Source organism: Xiphophorus couchianus, chromosome 19 (genome assembly GCF_001444195.1).
Source record: "Xiphophorus couchianus chromosome 19, X_couchianus-1.0, whole genome shotgun sequence".
In the NCBI taxonomy this organism is placed as follows: domain Eukaryota; kingdom Metazoa; phylum Chordata; class Actinopteri; order Cyprinodontiformes; family Poeciliidae; genus Xiphophorus; species Xiphophorus couchianus.
This window is the reverse complement of record NC_040246.1, coordinates 24,053,313-24,079,917: the sequence shown is the minus strand read 5'-3', so window position 1 is coordinate 24,079,917 and position 26,605 is coordinate 24,053,313. Positions and strand designations below refer to the sequence as shown.

At 48.4% G+C, this 26,605-nt stretch overlaps 2 protein-coding genes across 11 annotated transcripts; both read left to right on the top strand.

The window, feature by feature from the left end:
• Positions 1-1,616: 1,616 nt before the first annotated feature.
• LOC114134384 (protein tyrosine phosphatase type IVA 2-like) lies at positions 1,617-6,962 on the top strand. 2 transcript variants are annotated; one of them, XM_028000991.1, is made up of 8 exons: positions 1,617-1,781; positions 4,858-4,988; positions 5,052-5,157; positions 5,342-5,554; positions 5,615-5,707; positions 5,781-5,911; positions 6,335-6,409; positions 6,485-6,962. In XM_028000991.1, the coding sequence occupies exons 4-8, from the start codon at positions 5,459-5,461 to the stop codon at positions 6,594-6,596; spliced, it is 507 nt and encodes a 168-aa protein (XP_027856792.1). In that variant the 5' UTR covers positions 1,617-1,781; positions 4,858-4,988; positions 5,052-5,157; positions 5,342-5,458; the 3' UTR covers positions 6,597-6,962. The 2 variants fall into 2 exon arrangements, with proteins under 2 accessions (XP_027856792.1, XP_027856791.1); XM_028000990.1 differs by having other exon boundaries at positions 5,224-5,554.
• An 839-nt stretch (positions 6,963-7,801) lies between these two features.
• On the top strand, positions 7,802-26,087 carry LOC114134367 (apoptosis-stimulating of p53 protein 1-like). 9 transcript variants are annotated; one of them, XM_028000949.1, is made up of 24 exons: positions 7,803-8,308; positions 8,381-8,740; positions 12,434-12,581; positions 12,941-13,048; positions 13,238-13,284; positions 18,172-18,267; positions 18,742-18,798; positions 18,887-19,007; positions 19,076-19,155; positions 19,292-19,459; positions 20,092-20,232; positions 20,298-20,481; positions 20,704-20,771; positions 21,425-21,593; positions 22,746-22,964; positions 23,040-23,171; positions 23,304-23,454; positions 23,807-23,844; positions 23,921-24,246; positions 24,320-24,457; positions 24,620-24,753; positions 24,859-25,025; positions 25,101-25,300; positions 25,397-26,087. In XM_028000949.1, the coding sequence occupies exons 2-24, from the start codon at positions 8,732-8,734 to the stop codon at positions 25,436-25,438; spliced, it is 2,943 nt and encodes a 980-aa protein (XP_027856750.1). In that variant the 5' UTR covers positions 7,803-8,308; positions 8,381-8,731; the 3' UTR covers positions 25,439-26,087. The 9 variants fall into 9 exon arrangements, with proteins under 9 accessions (XP_027856753.1, XP_027856752.1, XP_027856750.1 ...); XM_028000947.1 differs by having other exon boundaries at positions 21,422-21,593; XM_028000952.1 differs by lacking the exon at positions 20,298-20,481 and having other exon boundaries at positions 7,802-8,308; positions 19,076-19,174.
• The last annotated feature ends 518 nt before the right edge of the window (positions 26,088-26,605 follow it).

The window sequence follows — 26,605 nt, the reverse complement described above, 5'->3', positions numbered from 1 at the left end:
TATCATTTAGGTTCAATTCTTTGGAATATTTAACACTTAGTTTCCTCATCCTGGTTGTACTAAAACCTCTTCTGTTTGTTTTGCTCTAGATCTCTGATTTATTTTCTGTTTTAGTGTTAAATACTGTTGAGATCATTTTGGTGGGGGACTTTAACGTTCATGTTGACACTAATGTTACCTCATGGCTTTCCTCCAGTCTTCACCACAACCCTGCGCTGTCTGACCATTTTAATAAGCTTTCAGTTTATTTAACCGACTATTCCAAAGCTGGGAGAAATGTTCACCGTAGCAGACCTTTATCAGGCTGCGCTGATGTTCATATTGTTACTTCCTCATTAAACAATGAAGCCCTTTGAGAAAGAAGCTGCTTACAACAGGAGGTCGACTCCCTGGTTTAATTCAGAACGCTAGAAAACTGGAGGAAGTGCCACTACATTATTACATTAAATTACATTATCACAATGTGTATTAATATTGTAATATTACAAATTACATTGTTATAATTCTTAATAATTAGTATGTGGAAGAGTAAGAACAACAATACGGGAGCTAGGTTCAATCACCTTATTTTACTTAACTTCAGCAGAGATCAACAGAGTTAGAAATGTGATTTTACATCTTTATTAAAAACAAATTAATGCTGTCATCTGGATGTGAGTGGAGTCCCTTGTTGGTCAGACACAAGTAAATTATTACAGTAAAATACAAGGAAAATATGTAATTCACTCTGAATCTGTCTGGATAATTAGATGGAACTTATTACATGTTTTTATTGATGTGCCTAGTATGGAATATGTTTGTCTTTTATTTGCCAAAGTGCCTTGAAGCAACATTTGTAAACAAACAGAACAGAGTTGAAATTGAAAGATGAATACATGCTGGTTCGTGTGTAAAAACTGCTAGATTTTGATGACTAAAAAAACCAAAAACGTTTTAATGACAAAGTTATGGCTGAGCCTATAATGAGTCAGGCTTTTTGTCGGAGCTACATTCCCTGCTGAGAGGCTCTTTTCTCAGTTGTAACCATGTGGTAGCGCCTACAAATTGATCCTCTCCAATATGGCGGTGTTCTATCAGATTATCATACACCGTCAGAATAGCATACATGCAGCGAGTACGCATGCCTGCGCAGGCGCATTTCTGATATTCCTTTATTTAACCAGGTAAACCCCGATGAGATCTAGATCTCATTTTCAAGAGGGACCTGGGCAAAAAATGTGCAATACATAGCAACCTGGTTACATTAAGAAGTCCACCGTCAAAGGAGCTGTCAATTCAGCATACGCGACAAATTATGATGAAAATAAGTGATTAAATTGTTTTCAATGATAACTAGATAGATATACATGCATTGTCGTGGTTTCAAAGCGTATTTAAAGCAGAGACTAGCTAAAGCTGCAGTCAACTGCAACACACGCCGGTGTAAAACTCATTAACCTATTTAACCGCTAAGTCAGGATGTCATACAGCTGTTAATAGCAAAATGTGTGACGATCTACGTCATGATTCTATGTTGCTGATTAAATAAGATCATATGGTGATGACTTGTCTGATAGATATAACCGTCAGTTCGTGCTAAGCGTATAATGATCTGACAGAGCAGCGGCCTTGTTGACGTAGGAGTCCGTAAACTGGGGAAAACAGGACGACTTTTATTTTGGAAACTACGTAAGCGGAAGTCGTATTCCTGCTACTCTTATGTCCCTGTCCAACATGTCTCCCTCGCAGAGGAGTCTGTGTCAGTAGTGTGGGTTTTTTTCTCCGTGGATCCTCCGCCGTGTGTGAGTATTCCCGTGGGTTTGACGTGTTTTCGGTGTGTCGCAGCGCCGGCAGGTGTTGTGTATCCTCCGGTGCCCGCGGTAACAAGGTCACCGGATCCCGCCCCGAGCTCCGGGCTGGGAACATGGAGGTAGCTGACCTGTTTTCAGAGGAGCTGACCGGCGGCGCGGCAGCGGACCGGGGAGGGAGCTCGGTTCTTGGTGTCGGAGTATGGACCGTGGGCGGTAGAACCGCCGCTGGGTTATTTTACCGGTACCGCAGGTTTCTCTGACCCCACCAACAGAACCAGGGACGGGTTTGATGAACATACCTCAGCGACCTTTGGGGGTTTGACCTACTTTAACGATCCGTTTCTCAGTTCGGCTTTTCACGCGTTTCTTTATTTTTACGTGACAAACCAAGTGGGAATCTGACATGAATCCAGTGAAGATTATCATCTGAGTTAGAGATCAGCACATTATAAAAGTCTGAAATAATGCCCTTTATTGAATTATTCCAAATCATTAATTTTTTAAGCGATGTAAGGAGGGGCTTGTTAAGATTACAGTAATTTGCTTTGACAAAACTTCTCAATTGAAGAAATTTGAAATAATGCTTTTTATCTAGCTTGAATTTGGTTTGTAACTCTCCAAATGACAGGAAAAAAATCATAATTTGATGGGTAAAGATCACCAATACTTTTTAAGCTTCGCAATGCCCAGAGCTTAAACTGTCCATCTGCCCCAGCGGGAGCAAACTGCTGATTACTCCATATTGGACTAAACTGGGACATGCTGTTTGGCTCCGCCAGGTATTTTCTAACATCCTGCCAGATTCTAGTCATGTTTTTCAGAATAGGATTTGTAGTATATTTCTGTAACTTCTTTGGAGTTACAGAATAATGGAAGAGCTAAACTTAAATTGTGGGACTCCATTTCTACCCAGTGAGGATTATCTTTATCTGCAAAATAGAACATGATAGTCCTTAATTGTGTGGGCCAATAGTAAAATTTAAAGTTGGGGCGCTTTAACTGCCCTCTGTCAAATGGTAATTAAAGCAAAGAGAGGCGTAGCCTAGACCTGCCACTGTACCATATACAGTACAGACCAAAAGTTTGGACACACCTTTTAATTCAATGAGTTTCCTTTATTTTCATGACTATTGACATTGTAGATTCACACTGAAGGCATCAAAACTATGAATAACATGTAACAATAACAAAACTAAACAAAAAAGTGTAAAACAACTGAAAATAGCCCTTATATTCTAGTTTCTTCAAAGTAGCAACCTTTTGCTGTGATTACTGCTTTGCACACACTCTGCATTTTCTTGATGAGCTTCAACAGGTCGTCACCTGAAATGGTTTTCACTTCATAGGTCAACCTGCCCTGTCAGGTTAATAAGTGGGATTTATTGCCTTATAAATAGTCATGAAAATAAAGAAAACCCATTGAATTAGAAGGTGTGTCCAAACTTTTGGTCTGTACTGTATGTGTGGAATCAAAACAACCAATCACAGCAGAGGAGAGCGCCCCTAACGCAGAATAGAACTCAAATAATAAGCTTATAAACTGGAATATGGAGCTATCATCAAATATCAGTGAACAGGATTGGGAAAAGGCTTGCAACAAAATCCACACAATGTTCATAAATAGCCGTCTTCGAATCCTACAATTTAAATTACTAATGTGTGTTTATGTTACGCCTGTACATTTAAATAAATATAATAATAACATCCCAGATCTTTGCATAAAGTGTAATTCTACATGGACTCTAAAACACTGCATGTGGGAATGCAGACACATCAACGTGTTTTGGACAGAGGTGAAAGATATAATTGAAAAAATTCTCTTAAAGCAAGTTTCACTGGATCCTAAATTGTTCCTGTTAGCTTTATACCCTGAGAAGCATAACTTTAGTAATTCAGAATGTACTTTTATAGATATAAGCTCATTATCTGCAAAAGAATGCATTGCTTTGGCTTGGAAAAATGTCAACAGACCTAGTGCCATGCAGTGGTTAAAGCAGATGTTGTCTAATTTGCTGCTAGAAAGAATAACATATTAGGAAATCCAAACAATATCTTTATGAAAGGATTTGGGGCCTTTTCATTAATTTTATTAAGGGCTTAGACTTGTCAGAGGGTTTGTTTGAGTTTTGATTTGCTGGAACCTGCAGAGTGCCATGTGGATATATTATTTCTAACCTGGCTGTAATTTGCTGGAATGTTTTTGTTTTTTTGTTCCGTCTGTCTTTTTTCTTTCTTTCTTTTTTTTTCTTTGTTTTTCATTTCTCTGATATGAGAAAGAATAATTACTGTCATGTAATAACTACCAATAAAACTTGTTCAGATAGTTACATGATTGTATTTCCAAAGTGGAAAATCTCAATAAAAATATCTTGGTAAAAAAAAAAGTTAAATCAAAATAATTTTTGGCAGAGAATATAAATATATGATCCATAAGTCATGAACACTTAAAGAGGGGGCATTTGTAGTTTAAATTCAGAAATTAAATTTAATTCAATTAAAAAAAAAAAAGTTTTTTCTCCTGAAAGTGAAATGTGTTAGGAAGTTAGACGTCCAAGAGCTGTTGTGGATGTTGATGCTGTAGCTAGGAAGGATCTCCAGTAGCAGTCAGTCATGCAACGAACCTGAAGAGTCCTCTGACTGAAGGCTGTTGCTATAGTCACCACATGCTAACAGCTCAGAGACCATTTCCTGGATGACCTCATCAGTTCGGTCCGCTGCTGCTGTCCATAAATAACGCTGCGCTAATTTAAATGGTTTATTTTAATTGAGTTTTCCAAACCTGAGAGAAAATGTCATCAGAACCAACGTAGCAGAGCTGCTCCACCATGCTGCCACCTCATCAGAACCTCACTCTGCTTTTCTTTACTGGAAATATTTCCCACCTCCACCAGTCGTGAGGACGTAGTAACTGGTACCGCTGCTGATACCAGATTCGAGGCCCGTTCAGCAAGCAGCTATGTTTTCCTGTCTTCCCCATGTTGAGGAATGGCTCAGAGGAACCGGGTTCTATAGAACCCTCCCTGGGTTTGGGTCGCTCTAGCCTTACCGCTCCTGTTCTGTGCGGCAGGTCAGCGCTGGGCCAGCAGGTCGAGTCAGCCAGAACCGCAGCAGCATCATCAATGGTGTGTTTACATCCGAGAGCCGTCACGTTCTGCTGTGCCCGCTCAATGACCTCTGACCTAATCAGCTGGCATCACGGTGAGTGTTTGTAGCAGCAGCTAGCAGCAGCTAGTAGCTGCTGCTGATGTTGCTGTCCTGCAGGCTGCACCTGCATGGCGTTTGCGAGGCTGGGAGGAGCGTTCTGCCAAGCTCAGCACCTGCTGCTCATCGTGGACAAGTGAAGAGGAGGACACGCCGTCTCCCCCAGGTCAGTGACTCGGCGCCGCAGCTGCAATGCATCATGGGTGATTACTAATGAGCGAGGTGTGTTCAGGTCCGACCCGCCGTCCTGTCAAAGACATATGAAGACGAGCCAATCGTCAGCTTGTGCCGTGTTCTGGAGGCGGAGCTTCTGCTGCCAGCCAATCCTTGCTGCTCCTTCTTCTCTCTAGAGGAAGAGGCCGATCCAACGGCCAGTCCCTGTTGCCAACCGCTGACCGTCCTGCTGGTTCTGATCTGGTTGCTGGTCTTGATCCGCTGCTAGCAGCTAGTCGGTCCAGACGGTGAAGATGAACCGCCCGGCGCCAGTGGAGATCTCCTACGACTGTATGCGTTTCCTCATCACGCACAACCCCACCGACGCTCAGCTGGGGAAGTTCATCGAGGTACGGCCCCGACCTCTTCTGTTCCTGGTTCTGGTTCTGACCCGCTCTGTCCTCCTGCAGGAGCTGAAGGTGTACGGCGTCACCACCCTGGTGCGGGTCTGCTCTGCCACGTATGACCGGGCGCCGCTGGGCCAGGAGGGCATCCAGGTTCTGGTGAGACCCGACAGATCCTCCCCTCGCGCCGGCCGGGTCGGCCTTCCTCCTCCTGAACCGCTTGTCTTCGCAGGATTGGCCGTTCGATGATGGCTCCGCCCCCCCAGAGCAAGTGGTTGATGATTGGCTGAACCTGCTGCAGGTGAAGTTCAAGGAGGAGCCGGGCGGCTGCGTGGCGGTGCACTGCGTGGCCGGACTGGGCCGGTCAGTAAAGCATGGAAACACACCGTCACCATGGAAACCACCTGCTCATACCGACTGATCTGGCGTTGAGATAATCAGTAGTTGTGAAAAAAATCAAACCTTAAATGAAAATTAATTCTGAACAAAATCAAACTGAAAAGTGAATGTTGAAGAAAAGGAAACGTTACAAAGTAAAACGTTAAAACCTGCAGGCAGAGAAGGAAGAAGGAACGCTGAAACACTGACTGCTACAGCTGCACTGAGTGACAGAATCAGAACGCACTCAGAGAGACGGGTCCGCTAACGCTAACGCTATGAATGAACCAGAACCAGGCCGAGTCCTGCTGCAGGCCAGAGACCCGTTTCTACTGAACCCGGACCTGATGGAGGTTCTGTTAAAGGTTCTGTTAAAGGTTCTGAACTGACCCGGCTGTGTCTCCCCAGCGCTCCGGTTCTGGTGGCTCTGGCGCTGATCGAGTGTGGGATGGAGTACGAAGACGCGGTCCACCTCATCAGGCAGTAAGGGTTCTGCTGTTGGTGCCGGTTCTGCTGCTGGTCCGGTTCTGACCGGATCTTCTTCTCTATGTGTAACAGGAAGCGGCGCGGCGCGCTGAACGCCAAGCAGCTGCACTTCCTGGAGAACTACCGACCCAAACTCTGCCTGCGCTCCAAGGACGCCAACGGCCAGAGCTGCTGCTTGCAGTAGGCCCAACGGAACCGGGTCGGCAGAACCCTCTTCCTAGAAACCAGTTTTGATTCATTTCTCATGCAGTTCAGACCTGGTTCTGATCCGTTCGTCCTCACAGGTCTCCACCACCCTCTGTCTGCTCCTACAGCCCCCCTGCTGCTCAGTTTGACCTTTGACCCCTCTTCATTCCTCTGGTTCTGATCCAGAAAAACCCAGAAATGTTGAATAAAGTTGTTTATGATGAAACTTTTCTAGTGATCCGTCCAGAACCTCCAGAACCCGCCCACAGGTCACCACAGCCAGTTGCCGCTTTTTCCACAGAAAGTCCAACTTCCTGTGAAAGAATTTAATATTGACCTTCAAAATAAAGTTACAAGCTAAATATTTAGGATTCAGTTTGTGACTAAAAATATGATTAACATTCCAGAAACGGCAGCCATGTTTGACCCAACCCGAACGCCCGTAGAACCCGGCCAGCCACAGGAAACGGGCAGAAACACACCAGGTTCTTCTGATCCTGTCGGGTTCTGGATCAGATGAGAAACGGTTAGCATTCAGAACCGTCCCTGAAATGCTGCAGAACCGATTCAGCAGGTCCAGAAGAACCAGAACGTCTTCAGCGGTGGTTAGGGTGAAGGCACCGTGGACTGATGTCCTACATCACTGGCTGGACTGCAGCAGAGTTACTGGACCAGAACCAGAACCAGATCTTACTGGGTTTCAGGTTCAAGCTAAATATTTAGCTAGCGAGCTAAGTTTGTTTATTTGGATTCCCATTATCCATCACTCCAGAGTCCTGGAGTCAACATATAAAAAAAAAAAACATTCATTACTGTTACACTTAGCATAATGTTAGCAACATAGCATATTGATTCATAAAAGTAGAATTGTAACAGTTTATCTGTTAAATAATTAAAGAGAATTTTTTAAAAAGCTCCAACATTTCAACATGAATGAGGCAGCTGTTGATGTTAATTCAGTATTTGGAGGCGGGGCCAAAACGAACTGAACTTTCTCTCCCAACATGGATGAAACTACAGACAAGCTTCAATCTAGAACACAGGTCTCAAACTCCAGTCCTCGAGGGACATAGTCCTGCAGTTTTTAGATGTGCCACAGGTACCAAACACAGGAATGAAATGGCTTAATTACCTCCTTGTGTAGAGAAGTTCTCCAGAGCCTTACTGACCTAATTATTCTGTTCAGCTGCGGTGCAGCAGAGGCTCATCTAAAGCTTGCAGGACTGCGGCCCTTGAAGACTGGAGTTTGAGACCCCTGATCTAGAACAACGCAGAAAATTGACGTCATTGTTCACCATAAACAAACAAACAAAAAACCTACCGTTGATGATCCCAGTCAATGGGAGGAAAGCCACACTGAGCTGCAAGCGAGATTTTAATCGAGTGTCGTGACGTAGGAAGGATTTAGTTTGAAGCTAAAGAGTTAGCTTGCTAGGTAAATCCCCCTGGATGCTGGTTGTCGCTGTGCTGGCCTCCAGTGAACACCAGAGGGCGACACAGGACTATAACCAGCTGAACTCATCCATCATCCCAGAACCAGGTCCAGAACGGTTCTGATGGGTCAGAACCAGCAGGTCACCCTGGTTGGCAGCAGCAGCATCATGCTGAGGGGTGATCTGATGAAGGAACGTCTCTCAGCTAACAGCGCCAACTTCTCTATGTGATCAGCAGGATGATACACGAGCAGAACCACCCGGACCGGAACATCAGGTATTAGAACCTCGTGCTGAAAGCCGCTGCCTTTTATACCACAATAAATAAAAACGGAATAATAAATTTCAGCTGCAGCTGCTGGCTCTGCCGGCAGAGGGCGCGCTGATCAGCAGCATCGATCCGCGATCGACACTTCTCTGGGTTTCTGAAGCCTTCCTCTTGGGGAGGAAGAAGAGGCGTGTTCGGAATCCTGACCCATTTAGGCCCAGAAGGTCCTGCGGCTGCTGTGGGTTCGGAACACCGAACTGACCTCCGGTCAGTAAAAGCTGGAGCGGCGGTCCGGGCGGATCGAGAGGGAGCGGCTCCGGAAGGAAGGAAGGGAGGGTTCGGGTATCTGGTTCGGTTCGGGACCCAAACTGGACGCGGGAAAAGGAGTCTGTAAACGGAGAGGAGGAACTGATTCCCACCGCAGCGGCAGAAATGTTACCGGTAAGTTTCCCCTTCGGTTCCGACCGACCCTGACGGAAACTAACGGAAACTAACGGGAACTAACGGCTGGGTTGATCCGCCGCTGCTGGACCAGAACCAGAGTCTCTGCATCTGTTAATGCAGTACTGTGGCCCCTAGGGACCCCCGGCCGTCTAGTACCAGCAGGTGTCCGGGTTCTGGGCCCCAGTGTGGCACACCGCCCAGGGTGTCTCAGTCTGTGGGTGGCACCGGCTCTTCATTTAAATAATAATATAGTTTAATGATTAAAGGAGCATTTCTTCCATCTTCATCACCACAGAATGAACTCAAATACGAGCAGAAGGGTCCAAAGTGGGTCTGGGGGCCATTTGTGGCCCCATTATGGCTGACATTTAGACACATTAGCCTTTTCATCATTTTTTAGTATCGCTTTCTTCGAACTTAAATCTTCTTATTAAAAGTTGGAACGTTTTTTCACCAGCTCCACCAGTCCTCCCAGTTAAAGCTGCTTCCTGACTGGGAATGAACCCAGAGCCTTCCAGGAGTTTCCTCCAGGACTCAGGGGACGCTCTCTGCTGTCCCCGTCCATCTGCTGTCCTCTGTTTCTGTGTTTGTCCATGGATGTTTGATTGATTCAGAGAGATTTCTCATTGCAGATTATCTTGAATTTATCGTAGAGCACTGATCCTCTGTGACATCACCACAGTGACATCACAGGGTTAGCTTCTGTCTCTGAGAGCGTGATGCCAACATGGTTCACATCCGTCCAGCTTCATGACATCCAGATTAAATTAAAACCCAACCAGAACTTTCTGCTTGCAGCTGCCGAGTCACTGAATTTAATGCTGAGTCAGTGGTTGCTATGGCGACGGCAGCAGGGACGTGGGGGGCCAAGGGAGAAACTCTTTACGTTTACTGTAAGAGAGCGGCTTGACTTCCTGTTTCCTGTCTAGTGGCAGAGAGAGGAAACGGTAAAGATCTGTTTTTTAATGGCTAGAATTAGCTTTTTATGCTAACTACTGGTGAACTGCTGCGGGTCCTGATGGCATACCTGGACGTGTCCTCAGAACCTGCTCTGGTGCTGGCAGCAGTGCTGACGGACATCTTCAACTTGTCCTTGGCCCCCACTGTGGTACCGACCTGCTTCAAGTCTACCTCCCTCCATCGTCCCAATCCTCAAGAATCCCAACCCAACCAGACTCAATGACTACCGCCCAGTAGCCCTTACCCCCATCATTACCAAGTGCTTGGAGCGGCTGGTCCTAGCACACCTCAGATCCTGTCTCCCCCCCACACTAGACCCCCACCAATTTGCATACAGGCAGAACAGGAGCACAGAGGATGCAGTCTCTATAGCACTGCACTCTGTCCTTTCTCACCTGGACAGTAAGAACACTTACGCCAGACTGCTGTTCTTAGATTTTAGTGCAGCATTCAACACTGTCATCCCATCACAACTCATTACTGAACTCACAGACCTCGGCATCAGTCCACTCATGTGTAACTGGTTGCTCGACTTCCTGACCAGTCGACCTCAACATGTGCGGCTGGACAACCACTTCTCATCCACCATCATCATAAACACCGGAGTACCACAAGGCTGTGTGATGAGTCCCTTCCTCTACTCCCTCTTCACCTACGACTGCAGACCTGTCCACGGCTCTAACGCCATCATCAAGTTCGCAGACGACACCACGGTGATCGGCCTCATCAGAGATAATGACGAGGCCGCTTACAGGGAGGAGGTAGACCGTCTGGCTGAGTGGTGCGACAAAAACAACCTGCAGCTGAACACCGAGAAGACCAAGGAGCTTATCGTAGACTTCAAGAGGAATGCTGACCTACATCCACCCATCCACATTAAGGGGACAGTGGTGGAGCGTGTGGACACCTTTAAGTTCCTGGGAGTCCACATCTCCGAGGACCTGACTTGGACGACCAGCTGCTCCAAACTCATTAAGAAGGCGCATCAGTGCCTCATCTTCATGAGGACCCTGAGGAAGAACCACCTGTCCTCAGAGATCCTCACGAACTTCTACCGCTGCACCATTGAGAGCATCCTCACCAACTGTATTACAGCTTGGTACGGGAACTGCTCTGTCTCCGACCGGCAGGCGCTGCAGAGGGTGGTGAAAACTGCCCAGTATATCGCCGGGGCACCGCTCCCTGCCATCAAGGACATCTACAGGAAGCGGTGTTTGAAAAGGGCCGGGAAAATCACAAAGGACTCCACTCACCCAGCACACACACTCTTTTCCCTCCTGCCCTCTGGGAGGCGCTACAGAAGCCTACGGACCAGAACCACCAGGCACCGGAACAGCTTCTTTCCCACAGCTGTCAGGCTTTTGAACGCCTCCTGACATAAAACATAAACTATAAGGACTGTACTCCCCTATCCTCTCATACAACAATAACACATGGACTATCCTCACACACACACACATCACGGACTGTTTTCTTCACACACACATACAACCTGTAAATTTTATCTGCCATTATTTATCTATAATTCATTCCTTAACATTCTTATATATTCTGTATAATCTGTATAATCTGTGCATATAGCTCCCATATTTATATTTATACATAATATCTATATCTCTTGCTATAACCCAGTGGTCCCCAAACTACGGCCCGCGGGCCAGATGCGGCCCGCCTCCACATTTGGTCCGGCCCCCTGAACAATACCAGAGTATTTTCATATATGTGCATTTTTATTTGATAAGTTGGACTTTTGCAATAAAATGTTCCTTAGTAATGAACTTTATTTATTATTAACTATTAGTTTGTAACTATTTTATACATGCATATAATTGACCGTAACCCTTTTTTTATGTGGAGAACCCAGTGTTATTTGGTTATTATTTATTTCATAAATAGTGTTATTTCCTGACTTTTGTTCTCTGAAGAATCCAGAAAAGGTTATTTGATTGTGCTTTCTGAAAAACAATACATTTTTATGTTTAGCACTCTTACAATCGTCACACTTTTTCTGTTACAAAATGACCCCAGCCCCCCATCAGAGAAGGGACAAGTTATGTGGCCCTCACAGGAGAAAGTTTGGGGACCCCTGCTATAACCCCTTATAGTCCATATACATAGTCTTGTACATCTGTAATATTATATCTCGTAGAGCACTTCTGGATAGATGCAAACTACATCTCGTTGCTTGTACTTGTGACAGTGCAATGACAATAAAGTTGAATTCTATTCTATTCTATGCTTTTATTTTGGTAGGTTTCTTGTGAACATAGCTATGGTAACGAACCTCAGATCTACATGAAATATTTAATGGCAGAAAAAAGAATGTAAAGGTTTAATGAGGTTAATAACTGGGACTGAAGGTTAAATGTTTATGGATCTGTGATCAGGAAACAATGAATTGTAATTATTGGTTCCTGTTTACCTCGTTACGTTGGCGGATGATGCACTGAAAAAAGAGAACAGCCGATCCAACGTAAATATATCTCTCTAATTGGTCAGAAGTTATCAAATTAAGTTTATCCAAGTTAATGTATTGGTTTTATGAAGTTGTCAAGTTAAGCAAATGTAAATAAAGTATTTTTGACAATTAAAATTAAACTATGACTTTAAAGTATGAATACTTCTGGACCAGACAGCAGGTTGGATCCTGATTGGTTCCTGGTCTGTGATGATGATTTTTATTATCTGTTACTGATCAGCCAATCAGACCTTGTGTTTCCATGGTTACAGCTGATCCTGACGGTTTACCTCAACGACACCCAGCAGATGCTAACCGAGGTCCCTGTTACCACGGCAACCAGAGTGACAGACGTGGTGGAATTCTGCAAGGAGGCAGGCGAGTCCGAGTGCCACCTCGCCGAGGTCTGGAATGGACACGGTGAGTGGAACCGGGCCAGAACCGGGTCGGAACCAGGACCGGTCCAGAGCTTCAGGCACATGGCGGTCTGTGGGACGTTCCTCTGATTGCGCTGGGATCAGGGGTCCAGGTCCAGGTTCAGGTTCTGGTTCTGGTTCTGCTGCAAATGTTTTGTAACTTTTCAGCAGCCATATTTCTGTCAATAACTTGAATATTAATAAAACTGGAAATTATGTCACTGATAACAGAAAAATATAGTTATATGTGAAATAATCTTCCAGTTTATGTAGCCTGATCGGGTCCATCAGAACCACATCAAAACCTCAGAGCGTGGATCAGTCTGCTGCCTCCAGGAAGTGACGCCATCTTGTCTTCCTCAGAGCGTCCGCTCCCTCAGGAGCTGCTGCTGCTGGATCTGCTGAACGCCTGGGGGGCCCAGAGGCCCGAGGTCCGCTACTACCTCAGACACCGCCCCCTGTGGCCACCAGGTAGAACTGCAACACCAAACTCACCTGGTAGAAAACTGCAGGTTGAGGTTTTATAGTGAGTTTTGGAAACAGCAGCCCATTCTGGTGCCGGGTGGTCGGGTCGGCACCAGGGTCAGTACTGTCGGGTCACATGACTCATCAGACCCTAGTCCTTTGAGTGTGAATGACATTTTGTTGTTTGTTCTGCAGGAAGCCCGCCAGCCTCGGATCAGAACCGGACCTCAGAGAGCGATGAGGTAAGTGGGCCGTGTTCTCCGCTCCAGAACCAACAGCTTAAAGTCTGTCCACCAGCAACCAGAACGCTGCAAACACAACAGAACCTCCTGATGGTTCTGGATCTGTTTGCTCTGACACCAGCCTGCAGCTCCATTAGAACCCAGCAGGCTGCACCAGAACCAGAACCATCCCAGAACCAGAACTTGTGCAGGTAGAGCCAGAGGGATGATCAGAACCCGATCGTCATGACGGTTTATGTGGACTAGTTAAAGTAAAGCTGTGAGTGAAGGAACCTGCTTTAGTTCTAGGGTTGAATCGAACTCGGTCAGAACTGGTAGAGTCTGGACTGAAGGCGGATCAGAACCTAAAAATAAGTGTGTGAGACAGTCATACGTGTGTGTGTAATCCTGGATTAGTGACGGTCATCATTATACGGCTCCGGCACTAAGTGGTTGTGATCAAACCGGGTCTGGACTGGACCGGACCGGACTGGACTGCTGAGGACGGTCTGGTCTCTGAGTCACTCAGTAGAAATAGCCAGCTCCTCTTCTTCCTGTTCCTCCTCTTCCTCCCCCATGTTGAACCTCGGCTGCTGCAGTGACCCGGTTCTGATCCGGTCGGGTCGGTCAGTGAAGGCAGGATTATCCTGGACCATGACATAACCGGGCTAAGAGGATTGTCTGAAAGCTCCTCCTCTTGCTCCTCTTCCTCTCACCTTCCAGAGTCTCCGTCTCCCCAGGTACCAGAACCGAGTGTCAGCAACAGAACTGGGCTGCTGCAGCAGAATCGGGCCGCTGCAGGTGAGTTCTGATGGTTTATTGGTTGAACAGAACCAGCATCCTGGAATGGAGAAATTTTGACCTTTGACCTGTAGCCTGAGATCAGGTCAGGACGGGGACAGGTCTGTTGGACATGCAAGACATCTGTCTCCATGGCGACACCATGAGACGCAGCGGCTGTGTGTTTAATGGGATGTTGTCGCTTTAAGAAGACGCCTGCAGCTTTAAATGACATCAGGTGTGAGGGGGCGGGGCCTCACAGGAAGCAGGAGGATGATGTCAGTGTCCGACCCGACCCGCACCAGAACCAGGCCAGCCTGGGCTCAGCAGAACCAGAACCAGACTTTTTATCAACAAAGCAGATTAGCAGTTAGCGGGTAGTGGTTAGCAGTTAGCGGCTAGTGGTTAGCAGTTAGCGGCGAGTGGTTAGCAGTTAGCGGCGAGTGGTTAGCAGTTAGCGGCGAGTGCAGCGGTTAAATGTATTTACATAAAAATGAAAAAGAACTGTTCAGACCAAAAAATTCAGTTCATCTGTAACAACAACCAGATTATTCTGGACCCAGAACCGGGCTAAACTGTTGATCCGGTCCAGATTCCGGTTCCGATCCGGTCCAGAGTATCCTCCACCATTTCTCTGACAGTTTTTCTGATCTAATCACATCCTGGACCAGCAGAACGAGGGACCGGCTCGTCTGTCCTGCAGCGTGACGCAGCCGGCGGGACGCTCCCTCTGCTCTTCGCTCTGCCAGCATCATCTTCCTCTTCAGGCACATCTGGAGGGGGCGGGGCCAAGCCGGCTCTGCTGCAGTAGAGAGAGAGAGGAGCCGGGCGAGAGACGGGGGAGGGGGGGGTGGGTGTCGCAGCAAAGAGCTGCAGCAGGACGAGGAGAGAAACAGAACATGCTGGTTCTGACCCGGTTCCCACAGCAGAACTCATCAAGAAGAGTGTATTTGAGGTAGACCTGAGCTCGACACCAGACAAAGTTCTGGTCTGGTCCGGTTTCCCCTGCCGGACCGGACCGGCCGGGACCATGGAGTGGAACGAAGTGGACCTGGTGCAGGAGTTCACGGTGGAAGGACAATGCAGCAAGATCAAAGTCCGTTCCTGCAGGATCACCTGGGACAGCCTGCAGGTACCGCAGCCGGGCCGGGTCGGGCCGGCGGAACCAGCAGGGTTCTGCTGAACATCACAACACATCGACTACACCGGCCCAACTTCTGCTGGCTCCACCAAGACGAGGAGCTCAGCAGAACCAGACAGGGTTCTGGAGGGCTCTGGACATTCTAGAGGTTCTGGAGGTTCTGGAGGGTTGTAGAGGTTCTGGATATTCTAAAGGTTCTGGAGATTCTAGAGGTTCTGGATATTCTAAAGGTTCTGGAGGTTCTAGAGGTTCTGAAGGGTTCTGGAGGTTCTAGAGCAGGGCTGCTCAATACGTGGATCGCAGAAGGTTCTGAGTGGATCTCGGCAGCAGGTGACAAACTGAACGGCGCCAGGAGGCTGAGAGCAGAACTTCCTCTTCTGACGCGCTTATTAAAATATTCACTAAGATCCTAAAGCTTCATTAAAGAAGAATCATTTTTTTAAAATCAACAAAACGTGTTAAAATTAATCATCTCATTAATTATTGTTTCAACAAGGTGTTGCGCAATTCAGTTCCTTTTGGTTCAATACAAAAAAAATTAAAAATTAAAAAGCGACTCAGAGACCAACTGACAGCAGAGCAGGAGTTTAAATCAGCTGATCAACCGTCGCTGTGTTCAGGGATCGATTATTAATAATCCATAAATAAATATCAAGCCTGGAAACTTGATATCGTAACGAACTGAATGTTATGTTTTTAACTTAATCTTTGCTTGTCTTGCTGGTGCAGGCGGTTGCCACGGTAACAGGTGTGCTTAAACTACAAAGAGAGAGAGTAAAAAGGTAGGAGTGGTTTTGAGTTGATCACCTGTTCAGGTTATTTTATCTTTGTTTCCCTTTGCTGTGGCTCATTACAGCCGCTGTAGTTTCTAAACGTTGGACTAATTACCTCGTTAGTTTGTGAGTTTACGTCATTCACAACAAACATCAAATAGAACAAATATATTTCATAAAATGTTAACAAACAAATGGCTTCTACCGTGGTAATTATGTGAAATTAAATTAATTATATCCCAACTTCAGAAGATTTGCCTTTACCTTTACAGAGCTCTTTGGTTCCTCCTATCAGTCTGTAGCTTCTCATATTGAGGTCAAAGTTCAGATCTACCACAACTGACTGATACCTGCTGGCCTCAGGTTTGCAACCAGCTTGTGACTGAGAAACCAGTAACCTCCTCCCAGTGGCAGAGTCTCACTGAGGAAGAAACTGCATTAGGTTTTCTATCACTTTAATATTTCTGCTATAACTGATGGATATATAAAATCAGTCAATAGAGTTTAATTTACAATTTTTATGTCTTCGTGTCATGAGAGGTAGATCTCAGCCGGCTGGTGAGAGAAAAAGTAGATCTTGGTCTCATAAAGTTTGGGTTCCCCTGTTCTGGTTCTAGAGGTTCGGAAGGTTCTGGAAGGTTCTGGAGATTATAGAAGTTCTGGTGTTTCTAAGCACTAATGTGCTAAACAAAAATCTCCATGACGTTCATGAAGATGGGAAACATCTGGAGGCAAAAAATGTTTTAAGAGGCTCAAATATGTCTTGAAAAATGGCCTTCATCCTAAAATTGTAGTGACTGATGGGAAATCTGAAAAACATCAGAGCTGAGGGGTTAGCATGCCTATGCTTTACCACTAGAGGGAAGTAAAGAGTAGCTCCTCTGGCTAACCGCTAACAGATCTGAGCCGGTTGAAGCTGTAGCAGGAAGGTGAAGTTCAATGGCCAGGTGCTTCACCTGCAGAACCTTTAACCTGTTCATGCTGCCATCGCATGCTGGCCAAAGCGACTGTTTTCATCAGTGCTACTGCTCCCATGAACACCAGGGAATCACTACGGTAACCAGTGACTCAGCATATTTAGAGCCAACTTGTTCTGCAGTTACTGCAGAAAGCCTTCAGTTTTAATGATCAGACAGGAAAAGTTTTCCCAAACCAAACTTTCTTCTGCTCTGGAGACACTGTTACCATGCCCTTTACTGTGTGTGTGTGTGTGTGTGTGTGTGTGTGTGTGTGTGTGTGTGTGTGTGTTACCATGCCCTTTACTGTGTGTGTGTGTGTGTGTGTGTGTGTGTGTGTGTGTTACCATGCCTTTACTGTGTGTGTGTGTGTGTGTGTGTGTTACCATGCCCTTTACTGTGTGTGTGTGTGTGTGTGTGTGTTACCATGCCCTTTACTGTGTGTGTGTGTGTGTGTGTGTGTTACCATGCCCTTTACTGTGTGTGTGTGTGTGTGTGTGTGTGTGTGTGTGTTACCATGCCCTTTACTGTGTGTGTGTGTGTGTGTGTGTGTGTGTGTGTGTGTGTGTTACCATGCCCTTTACTGTGTGTGTGTGTGTGTGTGTGTGTGTGTTTACCATGCCCTTTACTGTGTGTGTGTGTGTGTGTGTGTGTGTGTTACCATGCCCTTTACTGTGTGTGTGTGTGTGTGTGTGTGTGTGTTACCATGCCCTTTACTGTGTGTGTGTGTGTGTGTGTGTGTGTGTGTGTTACCATGCCCTTTACTGTGTGTGTGTGTGTGTGTGTGTGTGTGTTACCATGCCCTTTACTGTGTGTGTGTGTGTGTGTGTGTTACCATGCCCTTTACTGTGTGTGTGTGTGTGTGTGTGTGTGTGTGTGTTACCATGCCCTTTACTGTGTGTGTGTGTGTGTGTGTGTGTTACCATGCCCTTTACTGTGTGTGTGTGTGTGTGTTACCATGCCCTTTACTGTGTGTGTGTGTGTGTGTTACCATGCCCTTTACTGTGTGTGTGTGTGTGTGTTACCATGCCCTTTACTCTGTGTGTGTGTGTGTGTTACCATGCCCTTTACTGTGTGTGTGTGTGTGTGTGTGTTACCATGCCCTTTACTCTGTGTGTGTGTGTGTGTGTGTGTGTTACCATGCCCTTTACTGTGTGTGTGTGTGTGTGTGTGTTACCATGCCCTTTACTGTGTGTGTGTGTGTGTGTGTTACCATGCCCTTTACTGTGTGTGTGTGTGTGTGTGTGTGTGTGTGCAGGTCCCGCAGGTGGAGCTGACCCTTTCTGAGCTCCAGGAAATGGCCACCAGGCAGCAGCAGCAGATCGAGGCGCAGCAGCAGATGCTGATGGCAAAGGTAACAGCAGCAGCAGCAGCGAGTGCCAACAGCTCCTCCGGTTTTTGTGGAAATTTACACAAAATCAAAAGATTCCTGCCATTTTTTTTATGTATAGCTGTGATTTTTTTTAATTTTATGAATTTTCTGAATAAATGTTGAAGATCATCAGCTTGAAGTGATGCTACCTCCCACCTGCAGGTGTCAGTATCTGGCCTGTCCATGTGGCGAGTTACAGAAATCAAGTTATTTAACTTCTATAGAGAAATAAAAATGTTTCTCTTCTGTGTGCAGATTGTAGGAGTTTAACGTGGAAAAGTTTGATCAGAAATTTGTTTTTATTTTGACTTATCTAAAATAAAAACATAGTGAGATTTAATATCCTGGACAGACTTACAGTAAATACTGTTCAGTGTAGTGTTCTGGAGCTCTGAAGAACCAGAACCAGAACCACAACCGGACCAGCAGTACCTTCATGACTCTCCTCTGTTTCAGGAGCAACGGCTGCGGTTCCTTCAGCAGGGCAGCAGAACCAACACAGGACACTCACAGGTAGGCCCACATGTTCCCCCAGAATTTCCCCCAGATGTTCCCCCACATGTTCCCCCAGATGTTCCTCCAGCTCTTTGTCTCTCTGCAGGCGGAGGCGGAGCAGCTGCAGCGCCTCAAGGAGCGGGTGGAGAGCCAAGAGGCGAAGCTGAAGAAGATCCGCGCCATGAGAGGCCAGGTGGATTACAGCAGGCTGATCAACGGGAACCTCAGTAAGACAAACAGCAACGATCATCAGCCAGACGATCGTTACTCTGAGCTCTACTGCTTCTGTCTGCAGCCGCAGAGATCCACCATGTGAGCAGCTTGTTCCAGGAGAAGCAGGACGAGCTGCAGGCCGCCGTCAGCAGGGTGGAGCAGGTAGGGGGCGCTGCAGCAGGTGGGGGCGCTGTAACAACATGAATTTGTTCCTATTAGAATCAAGCAGCTGCTGCTTTGATGCGTTTTAGCCTTTTCTTGCTCTTCATCATCCTCTCGTCTTCCTCCTGGTGTTCAGCTGACCCAGCAGTTGGAGGACCTGAGGAGGGGCCACCTCCAGCTGCAGAGCGACGCCCAGAGGCTGGCGGACACCTCTGGGTCCCCAGTGGGACCCGGCGCCCAGAAGGGCTCCTTGTTATCCGGCTCTGCTGGCGTGGAGCTGAGGAAGCTCTACCAGGAGCTGCAGGTGAGCCCAGGTTCTGATGGGTACTAGGAGCCAGTAGGAGGCGCTGCTGGATTGAATCGGTCTAAAATGAATAAACAAGCGACACCTGGTGTAGCCAGACAGAAAGGAGTCGCGATGGTTCTTCAGAATAAAATACAGTTGAACATTTCATCCATCCATTTTCTTTCCACCCTTGTCCCCAGTGGGGTCAGGAGGAGCTGCTGCCTCTCCAGCTAACGTTTGGGGTGAAGGGCGGGGTCACCTGGACAGGTTGCCAGTCTGTCGCAGGGCAACACTAAGACAGACAGGACAAACAACCACACACACCTAGGGAGAATTCAGAGAGACCTGACAGTCTGGGAGGAAGCCGGAGATAACCCACCATGCACAGGGAGAAAGACCCGGGAATCGAACTCAAGACTTTCTTGCTGCAAGACAACAGTGCTGTAATGTACAATTGCGCCACCATGCAGCCAGTTGTACATTTCATGATACTGAAATGTGTTTCAAACTGTGATGATGGTTAGCGCAGGTCGGGGTTATGAGCTTTACGTTGTTTTAACAAATATTGACATCGATTGAAGACTATTGGCCTTAATTTTGTCACTCATGTAGAGGAACTGGTAATGGTACTGGTACCGGCTGTGTTTCAGGCCCGGAATCGTCAGAACCTGGAGCAGAGCGGCAGGCTGGCCCAGAACCAGGAGCTGCTGTCCAAGCGGACGGGTCAGGTGGCGGCCATGGACCGCCGGATCGGAGAGCTGAGGGACCGTCTCCACAGGAAGAAAGCAGAGGTACCGATCTCGTCTCGCACCGCTTCCTGTCTCGCCGTCCTCTCTGATGCCTGTCTCCACTCCAGCTGAGCCGGAATGAGGGCCAGTCCTCCCCCCGGACGATCCTGCAACCCGGCACCGCCGTCTCCGGCCGAGTGGCGGCCGTCTGCCCGTACGTCCAGACGCCGGCTGATGGGAGGCGCGACCCAGGACGCCCGGCGGACCTTCTGCCCAAAGCTGCACTGCTCAGCCATGTCCGCTCCCTATCAGGTCCTAGTGTCTTCACGGTGGACATGGACTCGCCTCTAGACGGGTCGTCTTCACGATGACTGTCCCTCTGTGTCTCCTGTCTCATCTTTCTGTCCCCTCATCTGTCCTGGTGCTACCTTCTGTTGGGACTCCTGGTCTGGTTGTCCCTGGTTGACTCTGGTTATCCCTGTTGAATTTCCACTCTTTCTTAACATTGTTCTGTTTCTTCTGTTTCCTGTTCAGTCAGCGACGCTCCGTGGCCCAACATCAGCCAGACTGGACCCGACTGGAGGACCTGCAGTCCAGAACTGGTACCGTTTGTTCTTCTGACCCAGACTTGTTCCCTCTGTCTGACTGGAAACCAGACCAGACACACCTGTTTCAGTTCCCTAAGCATTAGGAGAGCATTGTACCTCTGAACCCCGCCCCACTGGTGATGTCATGGCTTTGTCAGCTTCTGATAGGTTAATTCTCACTCTGCTTCAGCGAGGAAGAAGCCGTTCCTCCAGATGTCCAGAGGGACGAAACCTTTGTCACGTCCTGTCTCCTGGACGCTAGGAAGCCTGGCACCTCCATCCCTATTGTAACACACTGTGGTGGTGGCAGCATCATGCTGTGTTGCTAGACAGTCGGGTCCAAATGGGTTTTCTGGTTGGCAGAACTGGAAGGTTCTGTGAGGCAGGACGGCTACAGTCCTGACCCGATTCCAGTGGTTCTGTGAGGAAGAATGGACTCAATCCTGGTGCTAAAGGTTAAAGGTCAACTTTCATGAAATGGTTGAAAAGTTCTGATGATCCAGAACTTTTCTGGATACAGAACCAGCTTGGTGAACTGGACCTTAACCAGGAAGTTCAGTCCGGTTTCATGTCAGACAGGGAGTATGTAAACATCTGGTCTCAGCTGGTTGATGCATGTAGTAGTTGCTATGGAGATGCAGTGAGTCGGGTTCTGGTCCTCCCAGCAGCTGCGACCCTCCGGCTACGGGACGTACCCCAGCGCCGCCCATCAGGCCACCGCCCATCACTGCAGCTCCCTGCCGCGCTCGGCGCCCGGGACGCTGGGCTGGCCCCGCCCCCCCGCCGGCTCCTCCTCCTCGTCTTCATCGCCACAGCACGTCCCCAACCAGAACCCAGGTACCGCCCAGAGACGGAGACGGGAAATACTTTGAAATACTAGATTTCTCATATCTAGACTTATGGTCTATGAATAATAATATTTCAGGATGTAATTGTGATTGTTGGTTTCTACTAAATATTTTCATGTTTTCATTGTTTTCTATGGATTTCAGAAAATATAAAATTACAAAGAAAAATTAACAACAAACAAAATATGAGAAAAACAAATATGTTAAGAAGTTTCTCCTGTAGAGGTCTGTGTTGCAGTGGTTAGGAAGGAAGCCTCTGACTGAAGAAGAGGATTCTTAGGGTTCTATTGCAGAACCCTGGTTCTGATGGGAGGAGGATTTTACTCTCTGGTACCTGCCCAGTCTACCGTCGACATGTTTAGCTAACAGCTAGCATCTAGCTAACAGCTGGTGTCTAGCTAACTGCTAACCGTTTATCTAACAACTGTACTTTCATTGAGAGAAAGCATTTGCCCAGCAACTAATGTTTAGCTGAGAGCTAGCATCCATCCATCCATCCATCCATCCATCCATCCATCCATCCATCCATCCATCCATTTTCTTCCACTTATCCGGGGTCGCGCCACTGTTCCAGCTCCTCCAGGGGAATCCCGAGGCGTTCCCAGGCCAGCAGAGGAACATCGTCCCTCCAGTGTGTCCTGGGTCTACCCGTCCTCCTGGTGGGACATGAACTACTCACCCATTTCGGCCGCTTGTATCCTCGATCTCGTTCTTTCGGTCATGACCCAAAGCTCATGACCATAGATGAGGGTGGGAACGTAGATCGACCGGTAAATCGAGAGCTTCGCTTTTTGGCTCAGCTCTCTCTTCACCACGACGGACCGGTACAGCGCCCGCTTGACAGCAGACGCAGCGCCAATCCGCCTGTCGACCTCCCGCTCCCTTCTTCCCCCATTCGTGAACAAGATCCCGAGATACTTGAACTCCTCCACTTGGGGCAGGACACCCCCGACCCGGAGAAGGCACTCTACCCTTTTCCGGCTCAAGACCATGGCCTCGGATTTGGAGGCACTGATCCTCACTTAGTATTTCACTAAAAGTTAGCATTTGGCTAACAGACAGTGCTTGGATAACAGGCACTGTTTAGCTAACAGCTAGCTAGTCGTGATGTATTGGCAGCTGGTTCTGGTTCTGTGTCCAGGTTCTGTGCCGTCCTCCCCGCTGTCCCTCCAGTCGGAGCGGACCGACCCCCCTCCTGCGGTGGCGGTGCGTCCCTACGTCCCGGAGCAGCCGTCCAGGCCGCAGTCCCCTAGGAAGGGCCCCGCCACCATGAACAGCAGCTCCATCTACAGCATGTACCTACATCAGCCTCAGGCCAAGAACCCGGGCCCTCTTGGGAACCGGGCCACCGTCAGGGCAGGTTGGAACCGCCTCGGCGCGGCCGCAGGTCCGATAGGGCTGACCACTCGTCCCACTGTCTGCTCTGTCTCCACAGTCTACGGGAAGCCCGTAGTCCCGTCCCCGTCCCCCGTCCCGCAGGACGAAGCCAGAGACGGCGCGGTCCTTCCTCCGCCCGGCGTGGACGGCTTCCCTCGTCCCCTCAGTCCCACCAAGCTGACGCCGGTTGGTGGGTTCCCCACTCACACAGGACCTAATGGTTGCCATGGTGATAGGCCCGGTCAGAATGACTGGCAGTTCTGTTGGTTAACTGGGCCTTTATCAGGAAACCAGAGCTTATTCTGGTCTGCTGTCTCCTCAGCCCACTCGCAGCTGCGGTACCAGAACGACGCCGACCTGGAGGTTCTGCGACGCCGTCTCAGCAACGCTCCACGGCCCCTGAAGAAGCGGAGCTCCATCACCGAACCTGAGGGCCCCCAAGGGCCCAACATCCAGAAGCTGCTGTATCAGCGGTAAGTCCAGCGTCTCGATGGAAACTGTCATCCAGCGGTGGCCCCACGTCAGCTAATGTGTAATAGAGGACCTAATTGTTAGCTTAGCGTTAATTTACTCGGCTGTTTTGACATCTGTGCCGAAGTTAGGATTAGAATTCTTCACAGAATATTTAGCTTCTACTAAATAACGTGCTCGTATAATGCTGCGGCGTTAGCGGAGCTAGGGTTGCAGAGCTAGCGTTAGCAGAGGTACTTTTGACAGAGCTACTTTTGACAGAGCTAGCGTTAGCGTCTCCAGCATGTGTTTCCCACCTCTGGAATTGGTCCACCTGCTGCAGTTCAGGGCTGATGAAGGTGTTTTGTGGTGCAGGTTCAACACGCTGGCTGGAGGGATGGAGGGCGGTTCTGGTAGGACTCGGTTGAGGTTCTGTTGATGTTCCGGACTTGGTCGTTCCAGGGGCTCAGTCGTTCTCCTCTGTTCCAGCGAACCCTTTCTACCAGCCGGACAGGCTCCTTGGAGACGTGGACGGCGTCCATTCAGCCAACGGGAGCATGGACCAGGGAGACAAGGTCGCGCCCAGAGAGGTCAAAGGTCAGGACCTGAGCTCAGAGTCCTGCCGTTCCTCTCCATCCTCTGTTACTTTGGAAACACCCAAAGAGACAGAAAGCACCACCAACCTGCCTCCCTCAACACAACCCGGCTCGCCTCCAGAACCAGAGATGTCCGAGGCCCAGAACCAGAACCAGGGAGGTGCTGGCTCCGCCCACGGCTCACCTCCAGCACCCCCTGCTCTCCCTTCAGGACCAAAGGTCCATATTGACCCAGACTCCCTCAAGTGCTGCCACCTTGTTACCATGGTCACCAGGTTGCTTGTGTCCGCAGGCGAAGCGGACCAACCTGAAGAAGCCGTCGTCGGAGCGAACGGGTCACAGCCTGAGGGTCAAGTTCAACCCCCTGGCTCTGCTGCTGGACGCCTCGCTGGAGGGAGAGTTTGACCTGGTCCAGAGGGTCATCTACGAGGTACCGCCTGTTTCCACCCAGAGGTTCCTCTGGTTCCTTTGGTTCTGGTCCAAACAATTTGCAGGGACTCAAAGGTCTCTTGTTGTTGGAACCAGAGGCTTCAGGTCTTCTTGCAGGCTGTCCTGACCTCTGACCTCTGACCCTAGTCTCTGGCTCTTGCAGGTGGAGAACCCCAGCATGCCCAACGACGAAGGCATCACTCCTCTTCACAACGCCGTGTGTGCCGGTCATCACCACATCGTCAAGTTTCTGTTGGACTTTGGAGTGAACGTGAACGCGGCCGACAGCGACGGATGGTCAGTTCCTCCTCTGTTCTCCGGACCGCCATCTTGGGGTCATCACATTGTCTCTAGGAGCTGTTAGGTGTCATCAGGGGTCATCTCATGGTCTCCTCCTGTCAGGACTCCGCTGCACTGCGCCGCTTCCTGCAACAGCGTCCACCTCTGTAAGATGCTGGTGGAGTCAGGCGCCGCCATCTTTGCCACCACCATCAGCGACGTGGAGACGGCGGCCGACAAGTGTGAGGAGATGGAGGAGGGCTACAGCCAGTGCTCCCAGTTCCTCTATGGTGGGTGGAGCCGGAGACGTCCAGGTACCGGCGCCGTGCCCGGACTCACCTGTCCGTCCGCTTCGTCCTCCGCAGGCGTCCAGGAGAAGCTGGGCGTCATGAACAAGGGGGTGGCGTACGCGCTGTGGGACTACGTCGCGCGGCGGGACGACGAGCTGTCCTTCGGCGAGGGCGACGCCATCACCGTGCTGAGTCGCCATGACGACACCGAGACGGACTGGTGGTGGGCCAGGCTGGACGACCGCGAGGGATATGTGGCGAGGAACCTGCTGGGGGTGAGACAGCCTTCCTCACTGATGATGAGTCAGAGGTCGGAGTATCTCCTGGCTTTCTCAGGATCATCCTGTAGTGACGTGTTGACCTCTCTGCAGCTGTACCCACGGATCAAACCCAGACAGAGGTCGCTGGCCTGAAGCCCGGCTCCATGAGGAAGAGGAGGGGTGTAGGGTTGGTTCTGAGAGGAAGCAGCAAAGCACATGTTGACCTTCAGCAGCTGAAGGACGGAAACATCTGCCCACTAATGGCTCTTCCTCTCGGACGGCTCTTGACCTCTGAGGTCCTGGTGGGTCAGAGGAAGAGATGAAGGGCAGAGGAAGATGACCCAGTGTGTGTCAGGTCGGTTGGCCTCTGACCTTTGGGCTGCAGATGGATCAGAATCAGAGGAAGGAAACAGGAAGTGAAGACGACAATTTAATGAAGCGGTCCTTGTCTCCAAAGTTCCCCTGAACTCCAACTGTTCATAAGAGGTTCCGGGTCACATTCAGACTGGGTCAGAACATTGGGTCCGAGTCGTTCTGGGCTTTAGAATATTCTCTGCTGCTAATGTTGCTTTATTTAGCCAAGCTTTGCTTTTCTCATTAGAATCAGTGCAGTCACTGTGGAGACTCTGCTGCCATCTAGAGGACAGTTTTATGTGTGTGCTGGATCAGCGGCTCCACCTGCTGGACTGGATGTGCCTGAATTTTATGTCCACGTTAATATTTTTATTTCACAAGCATTTTGTTTCCAGATGCTGCTTTATGACCGGTTGAGCTGCATTATTAAAGTCAAATGAAAGATTAATAATTGTGTTTAAACCTCTCACTGATTCTCAGACTTTCAGGCTTTGCTTTAGTGTTTTCTGGTTCTCCAACCCTACGGTGGCCGACAGGTGCAAATGCGCAGCAAAAGAGAAAACATGCAAACAAAAAAAAAAACACGCGCACAAATTAAATGCGGCAAGCAAAAAGCGAATAAAATGCAGCAAACAAAAAGTTTGCATGTTTTCTCTTTTGCTGCGCATTTGCACCTGTCGGCCACCGTACCAACCTCTTTAAGAAACATTCTGAAAAATCATCCAATATTTATGTCAACACAGCGAGAGAGTTAGCCAACTCACACGACGGTTAGAAAACGGTTCAGACGATTACTGGACAAATTTCTTTTTATTGCTTTAAATATGAAACGTAAACCAAATTAATATTTCTGTTCATCTGGTTCTGACCACAAAATAGAGAAAAGGATTACACTTCCTATGAAATATTTTGCATTTTGAAGCAAAACTTCCATCCATCCAGATGTTAATTTTTTTCCAGACAACC